Consider the following 20,529-nt stretch of genomic DNA (forward strand, 5'->3'; position numbering starts at 1 on the left):
TGAAAGCATCTATGGTCCTAACTCCCATTGGAGTCAGTGGGACTTAGGCACCTAGGTGCTTTTGAAATTCTCACTAGGCCTCCACCTTTAAAAATGCCTTAGGAGTACAAAGCCCATACTTGTTCTCATAACTCACTTCAGGCCAGTTTTTAAAAGGTATTTATGTACGTAATTCCCATTTAAACTAGTGGAGTTAGGCATCTAGATACCTTTCAAAATCCCATCCTTTAAATCCGTACCTTTAAAAATCTATGTATAATATACATAGACCAAGAAACAACTTGTACCAACAGCTATTTTGACATCTTAATTTTGCAAAATGACAGGTTTCAGAGTAGCAGCCGTGTTAGTCTGTATCCGCAGAAATAACAGGAGTACTTTGACACCTTAGAGACTGTCAGGGTTCCCTCCCCACTCTGAACTCTAGGGTACAGATGTGGGGACCTGCATGAAAGACCCCCTAAACTTATTCTTACCAGCTTAGGTTAAAAACTTCCCCAACTACAAACTTTGCCTTGTCCTTGAACCCTATGCTGCCACCACCAAGCGTTTTAAACAAAGAACAGGGAAAGAGGCCACTTGGAGACGTCTTCCCCCCAAAATATCCTCCCAAGCCCTACACACCCTCTTTCCTGGGGAGGCTTGAGAATAATATCCTAACCAATTGGTTACAAAATCATCAAAGACCCAAACCCCTGGATCTTGAAACAATGGAAAAATCAGTCAGGGTCTTAAAAGAAGGGTTTTATTAAAAAAAAAAGAAAGGTAAAAATCATCTCTGTAAAATCAGGATGGAAAAATACTTTACAGGGTATTCAGATTCAAAACACAGAGGATCTCTTTCTGGGCAAAACCTTAAAGTTACAGAAAACAGGAATAAGCCTCCCTCTTAACACAGGGAAAATTCACATAAAACAAAAGATAAACTAATCTGCCTTGCCTGGCTTACCTATACTGGTTGCAATATTGGAGACTTGGATTAGGATGGGTTGGAGAAGATGGATTTCTGTCTGGCCTCTCTAAGTCTCAAGAGAGAACAACCAGGTAAACAAAAGCCTCTCCCTCTCCCCCAAGATTTGAAAGTATCTTGTCCCCTTATTGGTCCTTTGGGTCAGCTGCCACCCAAGTTAGCTGAGCTTCTTAACCCTTTACAGGTAACAGGATGTTGTCTCTGGCCAGGAGTGATTTTATAGCACTATATACAGAAAGGTGATTACCCTTCCCTTTATATTTATGACAGAGACTAACAAATTTATTAGAGCATAAGCTTTCGTGGGCTACAGCCCACTTCATCGGATGCATAGAATGGAACATATAGTAAGAATATATATATATATATATACACACACACACACACACACACCCCCTTTCTGTGTGTGTCTATATACATATTCTTACTCTATGTTCCATTCTATGCATCCGATGAAGTGGGCTGTAGCCCACGAAAGCTTATGCTCTAATAAATTTGTTAGTCTCTAAGGTGCCACAAATACTCCTGTTAATTTTGCAAAGTAATCCTATATACAGTTTTCATATCTCCTCCAAATAAGGTGAAGCAACCACATTCGCTGTCCCCATCACGGTGTGGAAATCAACACTGCTTCGCTCTTCTTATTTATACATATTCCTCCCATCTCTTCCTAATGATCACATTCCAGCTGTACCCATGGAGGGAGAACATTAGCTTCTTCTGAAAACACATCTCATTGACAGCCAAAAAGGGTGCTAGAAAAGGCATCACATATTGAGCCCTCTTCCCAGAGGCCAAGATAACAAGCTCTACAAGAACACTACCCAGAGGGTGATCTCACACCTTGATGCAATATTCCTTCATCAATGGGCTGGCCATGATTATCTTAATGGAAAGAAAGATTAACATTAGCTGGTTCTGCATCTAGCTGATGCAGTGATCAAAATTTAAAGAACAAAGCCTTAAACACCCTGTTTATCATACTAGAAAGATGTGCGTCATTTATAACACCCTGTTGATAAAGACAATTCTCCTTTGGGAGAAGCGGCTATTCATTTTTCCCCCCAATCTATGTAGCTGAATACTTTAAAAATTCATAATTACTCTCTCAAATTCCCATATTATTCAAAGTGGTCGCCATGTTAGTGTATATCAGCAAAAACAATGAGGCGTACTTGTGACACCTTAGAGACTTCATGAAGTGGGCTTTAGCCCACAAAAGCTTATGGCAAATAAATTTGTTAGTCTCTAAGGTGCCACAAGTACTCCTCATTGTTTTTGCATATTATTCAAATATCTCTAAATGCCAAAGATATAATGCAACAACAACCAACACAAGCAGCTTGCAAATTTCAGAAGCAGTAACTCTTTTTCAAGCTTCTAAGCGAACAGCCCCCCTCCCTCACCCCCAATTTTACCAAACTGCAAAGGTTCATTTTCAGAAACGCAGCCCAGGAAATGAGTGCATAGCACATCTACCAGTGAAGGGGTCCATATATGCACTTCCCAAGCAAGGTTTTGAAAACTGGCCACATTCTCCACCCCCCACAGCTGCACAACCCTCATATAGTAGCTGAAAGTCCTGATGTAGGGTCCTTCACTCATTCCTCGGCATATTTTCAGTTCATATGATTGATATTAAATGCCCTACAGCAGGGGCGGGCAAACTTTTTGGCCTGAGGGCCACATCGGGTTTCGGAAATTGTATGGAGGGCTGGTTAGGGGAGGCTGTGCCCGTGCCTCTGCCCCCATCCGCCCCCCCCCCCGCTTCTCACCCCGACAGCCCCCCTGCCCCATCCACCCACCCATCCCCACTTCCTGTCCCCTGACCACCCCCGGAACCCCTGCCCCTGATTGCCCCCCACTGCCCCCGTTCCCTGCCCTCTGACCACCCCAACTCCTATCCACACCCCCGTCCCCTGACCACCACCCCAAACTCCCCTGCCCTCTATCACCCCCCGCTCCCTGCCCCCTTACTGCAGCGCACCGGTGGCTGGCAGCACTGCAGCCGCACGGCCCAGAGCGTTGCGCGGGTGTAGTGTAGTAAATTGCTCTCCATAACTGCTACCAGTAGCACATTCCTACGCGGAGCAGCTTAATACACTACGCTGGCAGCATGGCCCGCTGAAGCTGCGGGGGGGAAGGAAGGGGACAGGGAGACGACACACGGACCACAGTGTGGGAGGGACCGGGGACAGGGGCTAGCCTCCCAGGCCAGGAGCTCAGGGGCCGGGCAGGAAGGTCATGCGGGCCGGATGTGGCCTGCAGGCCGTAGTTTGCCCACCTCTGTCCTACAGCAAAGCACAAATCTGCAATAAAGAATTGATCTGTGTGACTGCAAAAAGCCAGGACATTAGTAATCAAAACAACCTATTATGCCACAGTAGTCACCTGATTTCTTACTCAGAGAAGTCAAATCAGCAGTGCCAAGTGGAAAAGCATACACGACTGGGATGTAAGCTCCCGCCCACACACAAACAACTTGGAAGAAAGGATCAGAATTAGTATATTTAATTCTCCCCTAAAGCCATTGTGCTAATATATATTCACCAGCTGCATCAAGTGTGCACACTCTGGTGTGACAAGGTGGGTGAGGTAATATCTTCTGTTGGTGAGAGACAAGCTTTCGAGCTACTTCAGGTCTGGGCTCTGTGTAGCTCGAAAGCTTCTCTCTCTCTCATCACCAGAAGTTGGTCCAATAGAAGATGTTACCTCATCCACCTTGTCTCTCCAATATCCTGGGACTGACACAGCTACAACACCACTGCATACCACACTCTGGAGTGTAAGTTTTACCTGGCTGGACAAGGGGAGCGACACAACTGGTTTTCTTTGCAGTGGGATGGAGAACTGGCAGAGGGGGCAGTCAGATGCTGCATAACACTCACTACTACCCAATATTGGAGCAACTCTGACTGAGTTCAAGACTAATTTAGTTTTGTTATGCTGGTCAGAATCAGTGCTGCCCGAGTGATCAACAACCTCAGGGACAGGTAGGGTGACCAGATGTCCCGATTTTACAGGGACAGTTCCAATTTTGGGTCTTTTTCTTATATAGCCTCCTCCTACCCCCGCCCAATTTTTCACATTTGCCGTCTGGTCACCCTAGGGACAGGGAGGTAAAGCAATAGTGTCTTTGGCCATGCTGATGGGGTGGATCAAGCAGCTGCTGTGACTTTGCAAGGGAAATGTAGCATCAACAGCAGTGGCTGTCCTCCATTGCTTTAGCAGCAGCAGGGTGGGGAAAGAGCAGGGAAAATTCGCTAACTTGTTTGTACCGAGCATGGTTTGAGGAATCTGAACTACCTATAAAAGTTATTAAAATAAGATCTATTTGCCGAGCTTCACTTCAGTTTAAAACAAAGAGAGGTAGACTCCTCAGAAACACACAGCACAAAACCACTGATTAGCCCAGGGGGAGTGTGGCCTGCGGCAGGGTGAGGCTATCAGAATAGTAATCAGGAAAGGTTGGAGCTCAGATATGATCCCCAGATGGAAGCACAGAAGAGCCATTTACAAGGAAAGGTACAATAATTCCTATACAATAATGGATAATTCCAGACACCAACACTGGTTATATAAAGATTTCAGAACAAAAACAAGACTATTACCCTCCGTAGACCCAACATACGTTTTGAACTATGAGTGATTACTTGTATCGGATTATAACACTATGTCTTAGGTTCTCAATATATCACAAAATTCACAGCACATTTTAAAAATGGTGCTCTAGGGGATTCAGAGGAATCCATAGCCCAACCTGATCGAATGCAAAACACTGCGTGTATCACTGCCACCAAATGGTCACCGCTCATATGCTCCATTGTTAGAAACCTCTGGTCTGATTTAAACACTGACCCCTAGGCAATGCTCTAGAGACATGAATACTAAATTGATGATCCTGGCAATCTAAAGCATTAAAAAATTTATCTGGCCTGCTGATTAGCCCACTGTTTGGATAACCCTGAAAGAGCTGACCATCTCACAGCACAATGAGTCATTTGGCCTTTACCATAATCAACTGACACAGATAAAATCTCTTCCTGTGAACAAGTAGGCAGGCTGGAGGGAGCATCCCTGTTTGCTGAATACATGATAATAAGTGGAGATTAACTGGATAATGCAAACACTGCCTATTTACAGCCACACATCAGTCCCCTGCCAATGGACACTTACTTGTTCAGGGAAACAGGATTAAACAATAAAGGCTGGGGAGAGAACGGATTACACCCACAACTACAGAATTGTTTATCTGAAAAAACAGATGGAGTTTGAATATTCTCTTGCTCTCCGTTCTTAATAATGCGCAGAACATTATAGATACAGATCCCTGGGCTCTTCAATGAGCTCCTTACATGTTTTAAAAGGAGGAGGAGGGGAGAGAGAGAGGGGAAACCTCTTTGCTAATGTTAGTTAAGAGTCTGAAATGTATCAAACCCAGCTCTGAACTCAACAGGCTATGACTGAAATGCTGCATTAGGAGTCCACTCAGTAGTAGTAATTTTCAAACCATTGGCCAATCTGAATCCTTCCTTGGAGGTCCGTATTTCCCTGATAAGAGATGCACCGGCCCTTTCAGTTCTGAAGTGAACAGACGAGCCTAAATCCTGCAGTCCTTACTCATATAAAACTCCCTAGGAGCTCTGAGCAAGAACTGAAGAATCAAACCCCATAACTCAAAAGCAATGATATTGCACAGGTTCTTTTCTGTGTTTCTACAGCACCCAGCACAATGATCCTGAGTAGGGCCTTTGGCACGAATATAAATGTTTGCTAACAATGCACTGCATACAAATATGCATATTTTGGGTTGAAATGAAGAACACACTGTAATTTTGAGACATGAAAGCATGACAGTACCTAAATCAGGGGCACTCGTTCTGTGGAAAGGGCCAAATTCCATTTGTAATTATGGTTCATGAGCCAAGATATAAATGTAGGACTCACTACTCCCCTCCCTGCATCCACAGTGAATCTCCCCCGATGTCAATAAGAAGTTTGCACAAAGATCATTAGTTGAATTGGCTTTGATGTTGCAATTAAAAATTTCATTTTTGTTTGGTACTTTATAGTCACTAAGTGGAAAATACGCTCACCTTTAGGAACACCGCTATTTCTGCCTTTTGTTTCTCTTCCTTCCCCATCCTCCTTTCTGTTTCTCTCCTTTCTTATGTCTGCATTTCCTTCCCTGCTGCATCTCTCAAGTCCCACCTTCCACAGCCTTCACTCCCACCCCCTTCTGTATTTCACCACTGAAATGATATGCAATGAAATAGTTAATGCAGACATGAGAAGTGTCATCAATAGGCTCTAGACTTAACATCATAGTGAGATTAAGGGGTGGGAGGAAAGTTCACACCTCTTGGAGGCACTGTTTGAAGTTGCTGTCAGACCCAAATATGGCACCTGCAGTGATTACTCGTGTCACATATTCAAGGGTAGCTTTGGAACCCGAAGGCTAGAAGCAGGATTTTTCTTCTTAATGAAATCTCAGAATCTCCAAAAAATATGAATATTATGTGCACAAAAATACATTGAAGAGCTTGATCTCTCTGCCTTGATCTTAAAATAACTAGAGCTTCAGAAATGCCTAACGAAAAATGATCAAATATGAACAAATATGAACCACACATGCTCTGGTGGTAAAGACGCAGGAATGGGAGGGAGAAGTTCTGGATTCTATTTATTCCAAGCTTTACCAGGACTTCTTAGGAGACCCTAGATAAGTCACAAACCTCTCTTTCTGCCTCAATTTCTCCATCTGTCAAATGGTAACCAATACCTAATTCACAGGGTGTCTTTGCATAACATTTGTGTCATACACACTAGCTACTCTTCTGGTATCTTTTAAAGAATTAAAACAGCCATATTATGTTTCTTAAAACAATATATTGCTCCTAACTGCAGTTATGATAGAGTAACATGTGATCAATAAAATTCTGATAGCAAAGTCCAAGTGAATCCAGTTATGTTTGGGGGTTTAAGTGACGCACAGGCTGTATTTGATCATAACAGGAGCAGCTGAGCAGCTTCCAGCACAATGAGGAGGAACAAGAGACTGGAGCCAGCCCAAGAGCATTGTGTTTGCCAGGCCAGGCTCGCCTCAATACAAGTTAGAGTGGCTGGATGCGGCTAATTTACCCCATGTTAAACACACTGGACTATGCAGAGGAAAGCTCTAATTGGTGTAAGGAAAAATGGACAGCTTCTCTTGTAGAACTCTCTAGTCTAGTAGCAGGCAGTGGAAGCTGTTCTATATTGCATCACACACTCTTCAGTGTTACTCACTTGTCCTGTTAGTTTAATCTGACTGGTGTTATAAATCCCACACAAACAAGAAGTGAGAGCTGTTTGTGCAACTGCATCTCCTATTTATACTTCCCCTCTACCTGAGTTTGCTTTTTTTCAAGCAGAGGAAAATGTCTCCCCTTACTGGAGAACCCTCCTCTCCCCACGGTTTGCACACTCCCAGGGGCAAGGGCTGAGAAAATGAAACACCACACCATATTCAGAAGCTGTTTTGTTCACCACCTTTACCCATTCTACTGTAACTATTTTTAGTAAATCTAGATGTATTTCCCCCCCCACACCCCGAAGACAAGATCCCTGAAAGTCAGTGCTGATTAACCACAGAATACACAACTGCATCAGGCTAACCAAGTGAGAGAGCAACACATTTGAGTAAGTGTCTGGTATCTGCTTACACTGTTCCAGGTCTAATCATGATTTATGTGAATCTGAATATTCAAATAAAGCCCAACACCTGTGTAAAGAGGGTACATTTTGAGTTAGCTTTGCTTATGGAAACTGTATTAATGTAAGCACTGAAGAATTTTCATGATCACCATGACTAAGCTATACTATCGGAGAAGAGAGGAACAGATGAGTTTTAATAAAAAACAGAATTCACAGCATTTTATACAGCCTTAGCTACATGCAGCTCTAGAGTTCTCTCTCTCTCAGAACAAAACAAAAAACCCTACAAAGATGGGTTATTTAACAGAAAGTCTTTGCAACATCTCCCAAAAATCAATACCTCAGGCTCCAGCCAACCATCATGAAAAACTAATTAAAGTCAAGGCATCTCCACCGAGAACGCCTAGACATACAAAGCTAGACAGGGTGGGGTCAAGCTTTCCAACTGATCTTACCCTGGAGAGGGATGGACTCTGCAGAGTCAATGTGGGCTCTTATCCAAGTATTGTCTCAAATCCCTCTTCCTTCCACATGCAAAAACCTCTGACCTTAGTTCAGTTAGCTTTGGATGAAGCAACCACTAATCTGGGGATGTAAGCTAAAGTCCAAATCTGGCTGGTAACCCATCCACTTTGCATTGAGGACACAAGTTAAACCACTCAAGCGCCGATAGTCCTCCAACGCCGTGCCACAATTCCCCATGTGTCAAGAAGGACAGACAAGTACACCCACAATTCACTAGGAAAGAATCATAGTGGCTCAGCATACTGCAGCACTGAGAACCATAGGATATGTCCCCAGAAGCCCTAGAACATACACAGATGAGCGCAGCAGTGTGGACATAGCAACTCAAATGTCACTTTGCAGGGCGGCTGCTCAGAACCAGCCTAGGCTAACCAGCGTGTTCAGATCTGGGTGACATTCACCTCAGTTAACTCTAAAGTGAAGACAAATCCTGGGAGGCATGGGAACAAAATCATAAGAATTTTGTAAGTTAAAACCTTGGACTGCACGCAGAAACTATCAACATCAGTGCAGACTATGGAGCACGGTTATCTGTTCCAAGCAAGGATCCCATTAATACATGAGCAGAACACCTTTGTTACTAGCTTAAGTTTCTAGATAGTGTTAGGTGTAGACCCTGCAGAGCACATTGCACCAATCTGGCCATGATGGGACAAAGGCCTAAATCGCTGGTGCGGTCCACATCCAAAAAGATACTGAATTTGTAGAGTCATTTGGGATCCAAGATGCTATAGCAGAGAAGACATCTACAGCAATATGTGGCAGGAATGAAGGGGATGTTACCTGCAGATCCCTAATAAGAGGGGTGGGGAGCAAATAAATAAATAGCATGCACAGTGAACACATTCAGTCAAAAGGTTGCGGTTACCTCCACAAATGGTGCAGCAAGGAAACTGGCAGAAGGACAGATTGGATATCTGAACAGGCAGACAATCTGAGGGGTGTCAGGTTTGATTACAATATTGATCTGTAATTTGCCTCTTCAATTCTAAAGGCTGGCAATAATAATAGGAAATTATATTACATTTTTCCATCAGGAGATCTCAAAGCATTTTACCAAGGTGGATAAGTAGCACTATCCTTATTTTTCAGATGGAGAAACTGAGGCACAAATTGGTTAAGTGATTTGTATAATGTCCCACAGCCAGCAATAGCAACGATGTATCCTGACACCCTCTCCGGGTCCTGGTCCATGACTAGAGATCCTAGACATTACAGTAATACCAGTAAATAGGTTAGTAATCGTTATAATAAATCCTTTGAGAGATAGATTCAGTCATATGAAAATTCATCAGTCCCCAACAGAATAGTTGAGAACTGCAGCTTTAAGATGCAAATCTCCTTCCTTTTCCAAGGATTTTGCCTGAGGGAGCAAGGTGCTGTTTATTTTGGGAATGCCTTTTGAAACAGATGTTTTATTTATTAAACAACACACTATAGATGCAAACTGAGATATGCTTCTGAAGCTTATTCTCAGCACAGAGAGGAATTATTTGAAAAGTTTGGGAAAACTCTGATAATTTTTAAGTAATTTAAGGAAATTAAATCACTTTTGTGACACTGATGGCTCAAACTTACTTAGAAATAGCATTCAAACTTGGCATGTGTATAGCCCATCAACATCAGGACAAGCGACAGACATGTTAGAATTGTGTAGTATATAAATAATAAAGGCATTTGAAAATAATATGCTCCGTGTGCGGTATGCTATTTTCTACTAACTTCAAACTATGCATAGAGGGCCAATACACCAGACACAGACACACAGTTAGAAACAGATGTACATCTGGCTATCTAGAGGCTGAAATATGTAACATCTGTTCAAATCAGCATAGTTACTTGAATGAGTGATCTCCATTATGAATTTAACAACATTCACATAAAAACACTGCATGGCTTCCCGGGGAGAAGGGCATGTGGGGAGAGTGAAGTGTTTTGTTTTAAGATAAACACACCTTACTATTTTCACACTGGGACTAATTTCATACTGGTAATTCACACACATTTTCTTCTTCTATGTTAAATATAACAACACTGAAACAATCAAAGGTACTTGGAATGTAACCCCTCATATTGAAATAACAGCAATTACCTTAAACAGTGCTACATTTTCAGCATAGATACCTCTTGCACAAACAAGGGGATATTTAAGTGTCTAAATATCCAGCTGTATGCACAAGTTGTAGTAACCAGGCAGGCAGATCATAGTGGTCCCTTTTGTCTATCATTATGGGATCATTAAGATCATTATATAAGACTGTAATTTCCCAATATTCTGCACAGTTTTAATATGGGGTTTGTGATCACATGAATTCCTCAATGCTAACTGACAAGAGAGTTGCAGGACTATCTTGATTCTGGTATGTACTTTGTGATTCACCAAAAAAATCATGTGTGTTCTTAAATAAAAGGCAGGCTCACACTGCTCATTAATGTCATCGTGAAATATATGTACAAAAACTATGTCAACAGTTATCTTTATATACTGAAAATATGGTTTTAAAATCTGCATCAAGGCAGGGGTGAAACAAAGGTTTTCCTCCAAACAGGAGGTAAGAAATGTCTCTCTCTCGGCTCATAAATTAAGCATTGAACGCTAACACAATGGAAGCTCATTTCCATAAAATGTCAGAATTTAACAGAGAGATGTGAAGCCAACAAGGAAGGAACACAAAGGAAAAATAGATCAGACGTGGTTATCCAAAGACAATAAGCTCTGGCAGTGAATCTAGGAAGCAAAAAAGACACCCCATAATCCTCCATCTAGGAAGCAGGTATGAAAACGAGATCACAACCAGCCTTAGCTGAAATGCTGCATAGGACTTTCAGGGCGAGAAACTTCTTTAGATGGGACATTAGCCATTTAAGTTAAGTGTAGTCTCCAGAAAGCGTGTTATGATTTTGTTTTTTATGTAAACCATTTGTTTTGAATTTTCTTACTGTCACATGACTCTTGAATCTCTGATGATAAACTTATTCTTGGTTTCACTACAGATATATCTATCAGTGCTGTGGTATTAAGCAAAGAGCTGATCCGGAGTTGAATCGTACACGGTGGTGTGTGCACAGTTCCCTTGGGGACAGCAGACCTGGTATTTCTGTGAGTGTTCAGTGGATATGGGGCTGATCACTACAGGGAACACTTCAAAGGGACTCAGGGACTTGAGTGCACCTACTGCTAACCTGCAAGGCAAAGTAAGGGTAGGCATTGTCCAGAGGAAAGTGCTTGGGTGGCTAACAGGCTCATGGTGTCCTGGACCCGATTCCCAGTCCAAGCAGGACTCCCTCATGCCAAAGACAGGGGGAAACATGGTGAGTCACAATCCTGGATACCCTGACAACAAAATAAAATTCTACATAGATAAATGTAAGTTGCTACACTTAGGGAAGAAAAACCCAATGCACAAATAGAGAATGGGAGATAACTGGCTTGGCAGCAGCACTGCTGAGAAAGATCTGGGAGTTGCAGTGCATCACAAGCTCAACATGAGCCAGCAACATGATGCTGTTGCAAAAAAAGCAAACACAATTTTGGGTTGCATTAACAGAGACATGGCATGCAAGACACGGGAAGTGATAGTACCATCTATTCGGTTCTGGTTAGGCCTCAGCTGGAGTTCTGGGTTCAATTTTGGCACCAATGTATAGAAAGGACGTAGAGAAATTGGAAAGGATCCAGAGGCAAGCAACAAAGATGATCAAAGGGATGGAAAGCAAACCATATGAGCAAAGGCTGAAGGAACTGGGTATGTTTAGTTTAGAAAAGAGATTAAGGAGGGGACATGATAGTGGTCTTCATATACTGGAAAGGTTGCCATAAAAAAAGATGGAGAAAAGCTGTCCTCTGTGGCAAGAGAGAACAAGAGGCAATGGGTTCAAACTATAACATAGCAGATTTAGATTAAATCTCAGGAGAAAACTTCCTAACTGTAAGAACAGTAGGACCATGGAACAGACTGCCTAGGGAGGTTGTGGAAGCTCCTTCACCGGAAGCTTTCAAAAGGAGGCTGGATAGCTATCTGTCTTGGATGGTTTAAACCAGGGGTCGGCAACCTTTCAGAAGTGGTGTGCCGAGTCTTCATTTATTCACTCTAATTTAAGGTTTTGCGAGCCAGTAATACATTTTAACGTTTTTAGAAGGTCTCTTACTATAAGTCTATAATATATAACTAAACTATTGTTGTATGTAAAGTAAATAAGGTTTTTAAAATGTTTAAGAAGCTTCATTTAAAATTAAATTAAAATGCAGAGCCCCCCGGACCGGTGGCCAGGATCCGGGAGCGTGAGTGCCACTGAAAATCAGCTCGTGTGCTGCCTTTGGCAAGTGTACCATGGGTTGTCCACTCCTGGTTTAGACACTACAAATCCTGCATCTTGGCGGCGGGGGAGGTGGGGGGGTGTTAAATTAGGACAGGGTTACACAGAAGTGCATTCACCCCTATGAAAGATAGGTCCATGAATGGCTATTAACAAGATGCAACCTCATTCTCTGGGTGTCTGAGTGCCAGAAGATGGGAGTGGATGACAGGGGATGGATCACTCAATGACTGCCTGTTCTGTTCATTCCCTCTGATACACCAGGCACTGGCCACTGTCAGAAGACAGGATACTTGGCTAGATGGACCATTGGTCTGACCCAGTATTGCCGTTCCTATATTCTTATGCTGATTGAGAACCTGATCCAAATTCCCCATTGACTTCAATGGACAATGGCATCTGCATGTCTAGCCTCCATATGGCTCATTTATTATAAACTAGTTTCATAAACAAATATTATTCATAATTTAGTTGTGGGATGTTTTGTGACACATATATCCCCTTCCCCCACCCCCCCGCATTTCACATTTCCTCCCCCAATGAATCGATGATCACTCAATTTGAGGGAACCAATGTGTACAGACAACAGAATTACATGATATTAAAGTAGATCCAAATGGAACAGATATGGGTTTTATACAATACTTTTCATATACTGCATTTTACAAAGCAATGAGTTAAATACTGTTAGCATAATGACTATGTAGATAAAACGTTATTTGACACTACAGCCGGTTTTTGTAGAGACACAGAATAAAAGACTAAACAAACACCTTTATCCTCCTACCATCTAACAATAAAAAGGTACATCAGGACATCCTTAAATGTATGAGATACATTTTAAATAGCATTAGCATCCCCTGTCCAGATTATTAGGCAGATGAATACAAATTAAGCCTTTTCTCTATTGCATAAACAGATATTTCCCAAGACACCTTCATGGGCATATACTGCATTTTTGTTTTAAACATAAAGTAGGAACAGAACACAAATGTGCTGTGACTGGCCAAGGGTCAGGACAAGCAGTAACTAGGAAGACAAGGTATTTCTGCTCCTTATTAAACTTTGATTTGTTGAGTGTGGTCATGCAAGATCATAGGAAGTGAAGCATCTGCTGTGGGTTCTTTCTAGGCTGCAGATTGTGCTTGAAATGTTGGATGCAATGCCAAGTGAAGTGGTGTGAAGCTGCAGCCAGGAGCACTGTCATAAAACACTACAACCCATTTACTAATACAGCCCCTGTGTAGCAGTAGTCTGAGGTAATATTCTTTGAAGTGCTGACATACTGGCGTATTGGGTATATGGGCAGAACAGGAAGTGCACCTTATCCTGTGTGCCTGGTCAACAGCACTAAAAAGGTGAATAGCAGCAATGAAGTGGCGCAAAGATCATTCAGGAATTGGGAAAAAAGAAGGACAAAACTAAAAATACCAGTTTCTGGAAGGGGAGGGGGAAATATATAGTGGAGAGAAAGGAAATCCAAATGGGGACATAATTTGATAACCTACACACTTCTAGAAGAGGACCAATCTTTTAGACCCAGGAGTGTGAAATGGCTTGGAGAGTCATGTTCTAGAATCAACAGTGCATAGGGGCTGGTTCTCTTCCTTGTGCTGCTTCGGCAGCACAAAGGCACTAGGAAACTGTCCACAGCATCTCTGCTGGAGATTTCCCCACTGGGGGTGGGGGGGAAAGTCCCCAAAAGGTGCAGATACGGCAAGGCCAGTTCTTACAGCACCTCATCTCTCAGCGTGGGGGGGATGGAGGGGAGACAAGTTACACTGTCAGGAGGAGCCTCCCCATCCTCTCTTGCAGACAACTTGTAACAAGCTCTTAAATCTGGGAAAATTAGGAAAGTAATAGTACACTTTCCTCATCATGCCCCTTTTCTGATTCCACTGTGGAAAGCTTCATGACAATTGACAATTTAAAAGACAATGGAGCTTGATGAAATTATGTTAAAGTATCACTGAATTTTATACTTCTAAAAAGAGAAAAAAAATACATACAAGATTCTCCAGACCACTCTGCCAATGCCTGTCAGCCGTGACCTGTAATACACTAAATATTCTAGCACTGTACATGTGGGGCGGTTGGGCACATGGCTAGAAGAAGCTGTCAAGTTCATTTTGACTGAAGAACCAACCAGGTGTCCCTACTACCCCAACACCCTTTTTTCATTTTCATTGTCAGAGTCCAGGCTAAACAATCACTTCCAGTGCCAAAAGTAGCCCATTTTGCCTGTAGCCCAGTAAATGTAATGTCTGAAAAGAGTGGAAAATCCTATTATTAACACAGTAGGAAACACCAATGTCTACATTCTGTACACTGGGGCAAGAACTAAGTGAGAAGGAAAAGTTGAAGAGCAACAATTAACCCTCTCACTGAGCAGCTTGTAATGTTTTATTCCTTAACTGTGAATTATACACTTTTTAAGGCAAAGAAGCATTTATTTCATCAATAATACAGTGGGTTAAATTACTGATTCTAACATACCTTTCCTGAATCAACCAGTTTTGCTATTTCATCCAAAGATTGGCCACTCGGTGTGAAAAATGCCCATCTATAATGGATTCCTTTACAGAGGTGCTGAAATGGACAGATCACACAAAGAGTTACAAAGAAACTCAAAATATGAACCGCATATTTAAACAGGAGAGTCAGAGCCTAGCAAGGGATCTTAAGAAAAATGTGGGAAATATTTGCTGGTGTCTAAATGTCACAGAAGTACATGGACTAGATGTACGCACATGGATGCTGCGTCATCACAATAAGATCAGAGTGAAATCCAGTGTCCAACTGCATGAGTTGGCTGGTTGTGATAAAAGCCTTATCTTCACAGCCAGAAAAGCAAGACTGCACAGTTTACATCTTGTATAAGAAACAGTCACATGTTTACACACACACACACAAACACACACACACACAGAATCCTGAATTTTGCTGGGGAGTCAGAGCCTTTCACCTCTATATAATCAGTTCAAATCCAGCCCAGGGTGGTGATGGCAGAAAATCATTACTGCCTGATGACTGGTTAGTGGCCCATTTGAAGTGGGTTGGTTGTCTCAGTCCAGCTCTCAGCTGACAGGCATACTCGGTGGCAGTATCAGTGGCTAAGAACCGAGCAGACCTAGAAAGAATGAGCTATTTGTACCCTCTCTCACTCATAGAGGCAGGGTTGAGGCACACTAGGGGAGCAATGTGAAAAAAGCTAACGTTGCTGCTATGCATCACACTCCTTGAAGAGCCAGCCACCTTCCATCTTTGAAGCTGTCAATCCATCATTCACTACTGTTAAATTAATTTTATTATTATATATTATAGTAAATTATACATTAAAATACATAAACTATGTTAAATATACATAAATAGTCAACTATATTATATACACACACACAAATATAGGCAGCCCTACAAGGTCAACCTGGGCTCTGACAGGAAAGTCAGCTTTTTCTAGCTCAACTTCACTGCCAGTAATATAGATTCTGCAGGCCAGCTTTTACTCTTGGATACATCATGCAGAGACAGAACTAAAGGATCTGCTGAAAAAGAAGGTGTCATTTTTACAAGGTAGCTTTTCAGAAGATAGCTGCGTTTTAAAGCGGACACTGACAAACAGATAGGGGCCTACCCCTACCAATTTTGGTAGGAGAAAGAGGTGAATCAAAAAGGGGATTTTGATTAAAATTTCAGGAAGATCTCACATTCAACCATACAAGTCAGGAGTAACTCCAATGACTGAAATCTGGTTTGAGAACAGAATCAGGGCCTTGATTTTTCAAATACAATTGAAACGTGATACATGACACAAAATGCCTCTCATGTAAACGTGCAGAAAGCTGCATTGAGCAATATGGGTACAGCCTTCTTTCCAGGCTCGTACTTCACTTCATCATGAACAGGAGGCCTCCCTTTTAAAGGGTCAGTATTAGACTTGGGGTCTCATTCAAATATGCAACCACAACAACTGTAGAAAAAGCACTCCTTTGGAGAGCAAGAATTGCACGTTCAGGGAAAAAACAAGCCTTTAAAAAAAAAAAAACTTCACCTGTTTCCGACAGAAAGAAATCTAAAAAGTGAAGACAGAAAAATTAGGGTAACAATATCACCACTCAGAAACACGAGTCGGAAGAGAGAAGAAAGGAAAAAGGAAAATAAAAAGTGTTTCCTAGCTGTCCTGTGGGAATTCTCTCCATTAGGGATGAAGACAGCGCATCACTGGAGCAAACAAACAATGTGTTGTGTGAAATCCTGACCCCAATGAAGTCAAAAGCAAAACTCCCATTGACTTCAATGGGGCCAGGATTTCATCTGTTGCATTTACTGTGGACATATCAACAGGACTTACTATGAAAAAAGTAGAATGAAAAACCTTAACTCAGAGGCACCCAAAACACTCCCACATCAGCCAGACAGATATCGGTTCTCACTCAACTATCACCAACCCCGTATGTGGACGTGTGGCAAAGTACCTTGTTCTCCTCAGCAGACTCAGTCCTTTTTAGCCTTGGAGACACCGGCTTGGGCAAGGCAAATCCTTACAGGTAGCACAGGGTCCGGTTATTCCTTTCCCTGATCAGTCCCTTGTGTTTGCTTTCCTTCCCTTCTGGGGAAGGAGTGCAGCCTCCCTTCCTGGAAGGGTTCGGTGTCTTGCTGCCCTTAGCCTACTGGCAGCTTCCCTGCTTCTCTCACCCCCCGCCCCCCCACTTCCACGCCAGGGAGGGTTTAAAAAGGTCTGAACCTAATTAGCTCCCTGGCAACCCCTTTTCCATCTGAAATTTATTTCCCCTTGGTTCTCCTCAGTGGACAGGGAGAGGCCTTTTAATCCCTGGGACTAATTACTACCCCTCCCTTGTTTGTACTTGTTTGTCCTGGGTTTACCACAGAAGGAAAGGGAAAAAAACAGTTGGGAGAGTATAAGCATGCCTAACTAGGCACACAGGAATGAAGCAAAAAAAAAACCAAAACATATGTACCAGGAAACTGACTGCATCCAAACTCCTTATTACATGGAGTTAAAGCATCTATTTTGTTACTGTACCTTTACAGCTTTGGTTCCAATCGTGACTCCTGTTTGTAGCATGCCATCAGCTACTCCAAGCCTGTCCACATTCAGTAGAAAGGGTGTTACCAAAGTAACATATGTGGCTCCTGACCATTTCTTGAGGAAATCTGGAGACCATTTTTCAGTGGGTCCACCAACATTATCTAGGATGAAATCAAACCTGGAAACAGGGGGAAAGTGTGTTTGAAAAGCACGGTGCTGCACTGAAAAAATACAGAAACAGGGCAACAGTCTTGTAATTAACTTGTTTATTTCAGGGAAAAGGTGATTCTAAGCAGAGATTGACTATAGCTGAAATGTCCATTTGCAGATGCAAGGCATTGAAACAATCTGTGCACAGGAATGTAGCATGGAAGACCCAGACTTTCAACTAAATCCTAGTTCACTATAACTCAGCCCCACTGTACACAGAGATTGTACCTATATATTACTGGTCATTCACTACAGACAGGACACAACCATCACATGCTGATCTCAGGGCCAACTAACAATCTCACTGTAGCTAAACTGAATACCACCCTAATTGTTTAGAGTCACTATTACTGTTACATTGGCCTACACATGCAGCAGCATCTAGGGTATCTGAAAGGCAAGCTGCGTCCACACTCACTATGGTGTGCAGCTACATGTAGCCCTGAAAGGCTCTGACAGCAGGGAAAGGATCCAGCAGCTCCCCTCTGCTGGGGCCTTTCACTGCAGTGAGGAAAAGGCTCTGTTAGGGGAGAGGCAGAGGAGCTGCTGGAGTGCTTCACTGCGGCAGGAAAAGCCTCCCACGATGGGGAGACAGCAGGACACTACAGTGCAAAAAATAGAAGCGTAGACAGGAGAAGCAATGCTTGTGCATGTAGGGTTCAGACATGTAGGACACTCTACTCACCTAAGCAGTGTCTCACCATCTACACTGCTATTTATACCCGTGCTAGCTGGGCGTACTGTGTCTGTACTTTACATACTGCTGCAACTGTAGACCCACCCATATTCTAGAGCTTTGCATTCTTCTCCCAAGTAATATTTGCTTGAAAGTTTGAAGTTCAAACTATTTAGATTCAAATATAATTATCACAATTTATATTTGAATAAGTCTTTAAGAAAAAACAAGCAAAAAATCCTTAAGGTGAGAATTCCTATCAAACTACTAATTCCAAGGAAAACTCTGAATGATACATTTTAAACATAAATGTATTTGTCTTGAAACATTTGTTATTTATCTGAGACAGCTGGACTAGACTTCCAGAAAAACTCAGTCTATTCCCAGCTCTGCCGCACACTTGCTATCAGACTTTAGTCATGTAACTGCTCCATGCCTCAGTTTCCCTTTTTGTAAAATGAGCTATTAGTGCTTACTTACCGCACACAAACTTGTAAAGCTTAATTCATTGTTTCCAATGTTGTTCCAGCTGTGCTGGTCTCAAGATATTACAGACACAAAGTGGGTGAGGTAATATCTTTTATTGGAGCAACTTTGGTTGGTGAGAGAGACAAGCTTTCAAGCTTAGAGCTCTTCTTCAGGCCTGCTACAGCAATACTGCAAACATTACCGAATTGAGCTTTGCAAATCCTGTGTGAGATATGCCAACACCAAAGGTTCATTTTACAGAAAGGGAAATTGAGGCATGAAGCAGTTAAGTCTGAAGCAGAGCTCTGTATAGCTTGAAAGCTTGTCTCTCTCACCAACAGATGTTGGTCCAGTGAAAGATATTACCTCATCCACCTTGTCTTTCATTAATGTTTGTAAGCGTTTTGAGATCCTTGGAGGGAAGCTGATATAGTTGTGGAAATCATTATCATCATTCAAATGTGTTTAAATGAGTGAGCTCTTCCCCATTGACTTAATATTATTTTTTCTGACTTAATACTGCAGAGCAGTCTGTATTTATGATACTCACTTCACAGGCCACATCCAAAGGGGGAAGGGCAGGGAGCTTGCTTTAGAAAGTAAGGCTTTGCAAACAGGAAGGCTCAAAACCCCAGAGGCAGGGAGTCTGCCAGACTAATTTAGGATTCCAGCAACACAAAAGGTATATGCAAGGGAGTCTGCTTGCTGCCTATGTCCCTACAGCACTATATACATATTTAACTGCATTAGTACATACAGTGGAAACATTTTCAGTTGCTCTGCTACATCTCCAGATTTGTAATCAATCACATCATCTGCTCCGAGCTTTTTCACCAGGCTACTGGCATCCTGAGAACAAACTGCTGTCACATGACCGCCCCAAGCTTTCATTAACTATAAAAAAAAAACATAAAAAATTCTAAGGTTTAAAAATTATTTAAACAGTGAAAATACCTGAGAAGACCAACATCTCATTATCAACAGAATCCAAATAAACATCTGCAATACAGAGGGGGTACAGCAGGTGCATTGTGTTACTGTGTAGGGCAACTCACTAACACACAACTCCATAAATGGTGTTTAGGTTATGCAGTTATAATAATTTTCTACTCTGATGCCTCTTACAGATCTTAGATACCAGGCTACCTTAAGTAAAAGGCTTTGTGCCTTTCAAAGTTGGCCATTTGGACAGTTAATTCTTCAGATGCTGCTGACTACCTAAGTATGCATTTGGCTGCTAATATACAAAGTGCAAACCTTCCATCAAGGTAGATAAAAATAAATGATTTTTTTTTAATTTTGAGTCAGATTTTTTATTTCTTATTTAAATTATAATACATTTTTATTTTTAAAAATAAACTTATTTAAAATAAAATCTGAATTTAATACAAAATATGTTAAGTTGTAAAATTATGATCTCTTAAAACATTTAAATAAAAAACAAATATGCCAAATCCCTAAGCCTCTATCAAAAACTTTGAGTTAAAGGCTCTTTTTCTAAATAAAGAAAGCATCAGGGGAAAAAACATCTAAATTTTGAGCTCAAGCTTTGTAAATATATCAGAAAAGGTCATGAACACTATTCAAGACTTGTTTCGTTAATAAAAATAAGATTTATAT

General features: G+C 41.9%; 1 protein-coding gene across 4 annotated transcripts in view; it reads right to left on the bottom strand.

Annotated features, from left to right (window-relative positions):
* The window catches only part of RTN4IP1 (reticulon 4 interacting protein 1), a 52,521-nt gene that overhangs the window by 17,137 nt on the left and 14,855 nt on the right, over positions 1-20,529 (bottom strand). For 3 of the 4 annotated variants that reach the window (XM_077812886.1, XM_077812885.1, XM_077812887.1), the window contains exons 6-8: positions 19,667-19,803; positions 17,550-17,733; positions 15,005-15,097 (exon numbers count right to left, since the gene is read on the bottom strand). In XM_077812886.1, coding sequence (XP_077669012.1) covers positions 15,005-15,097; positions 17,550-17,733; positions 19,667-19,803 — 414 coding nt within the window. Of the gene's footprint in view, positions 1-1,813; positions 1,856-3,361; positions 3,452-15,004; positions 15,098-17,549; positions 17,734-19,666; positions 19,804-20,529 lie in introns of all 4 variants that reach the window. The other variant, XR_013345608.1, reaches the window with a different exon arrangement.

The sequence above is a fragment of the Eretmochelys imbricata genome, chromosome 3 (assembly GCF_965152235.1).
Source record: "Eretmochelys imbricata isolate rEreImb1 chromosome 3, rEreImb1.hap1, whole genome shotgun sequence".
NCBI lineage: Eukaryota > Metazoa > Chordata > Testudines > Cheloniidae > Eretmochelys > Eretmochelys imbricata.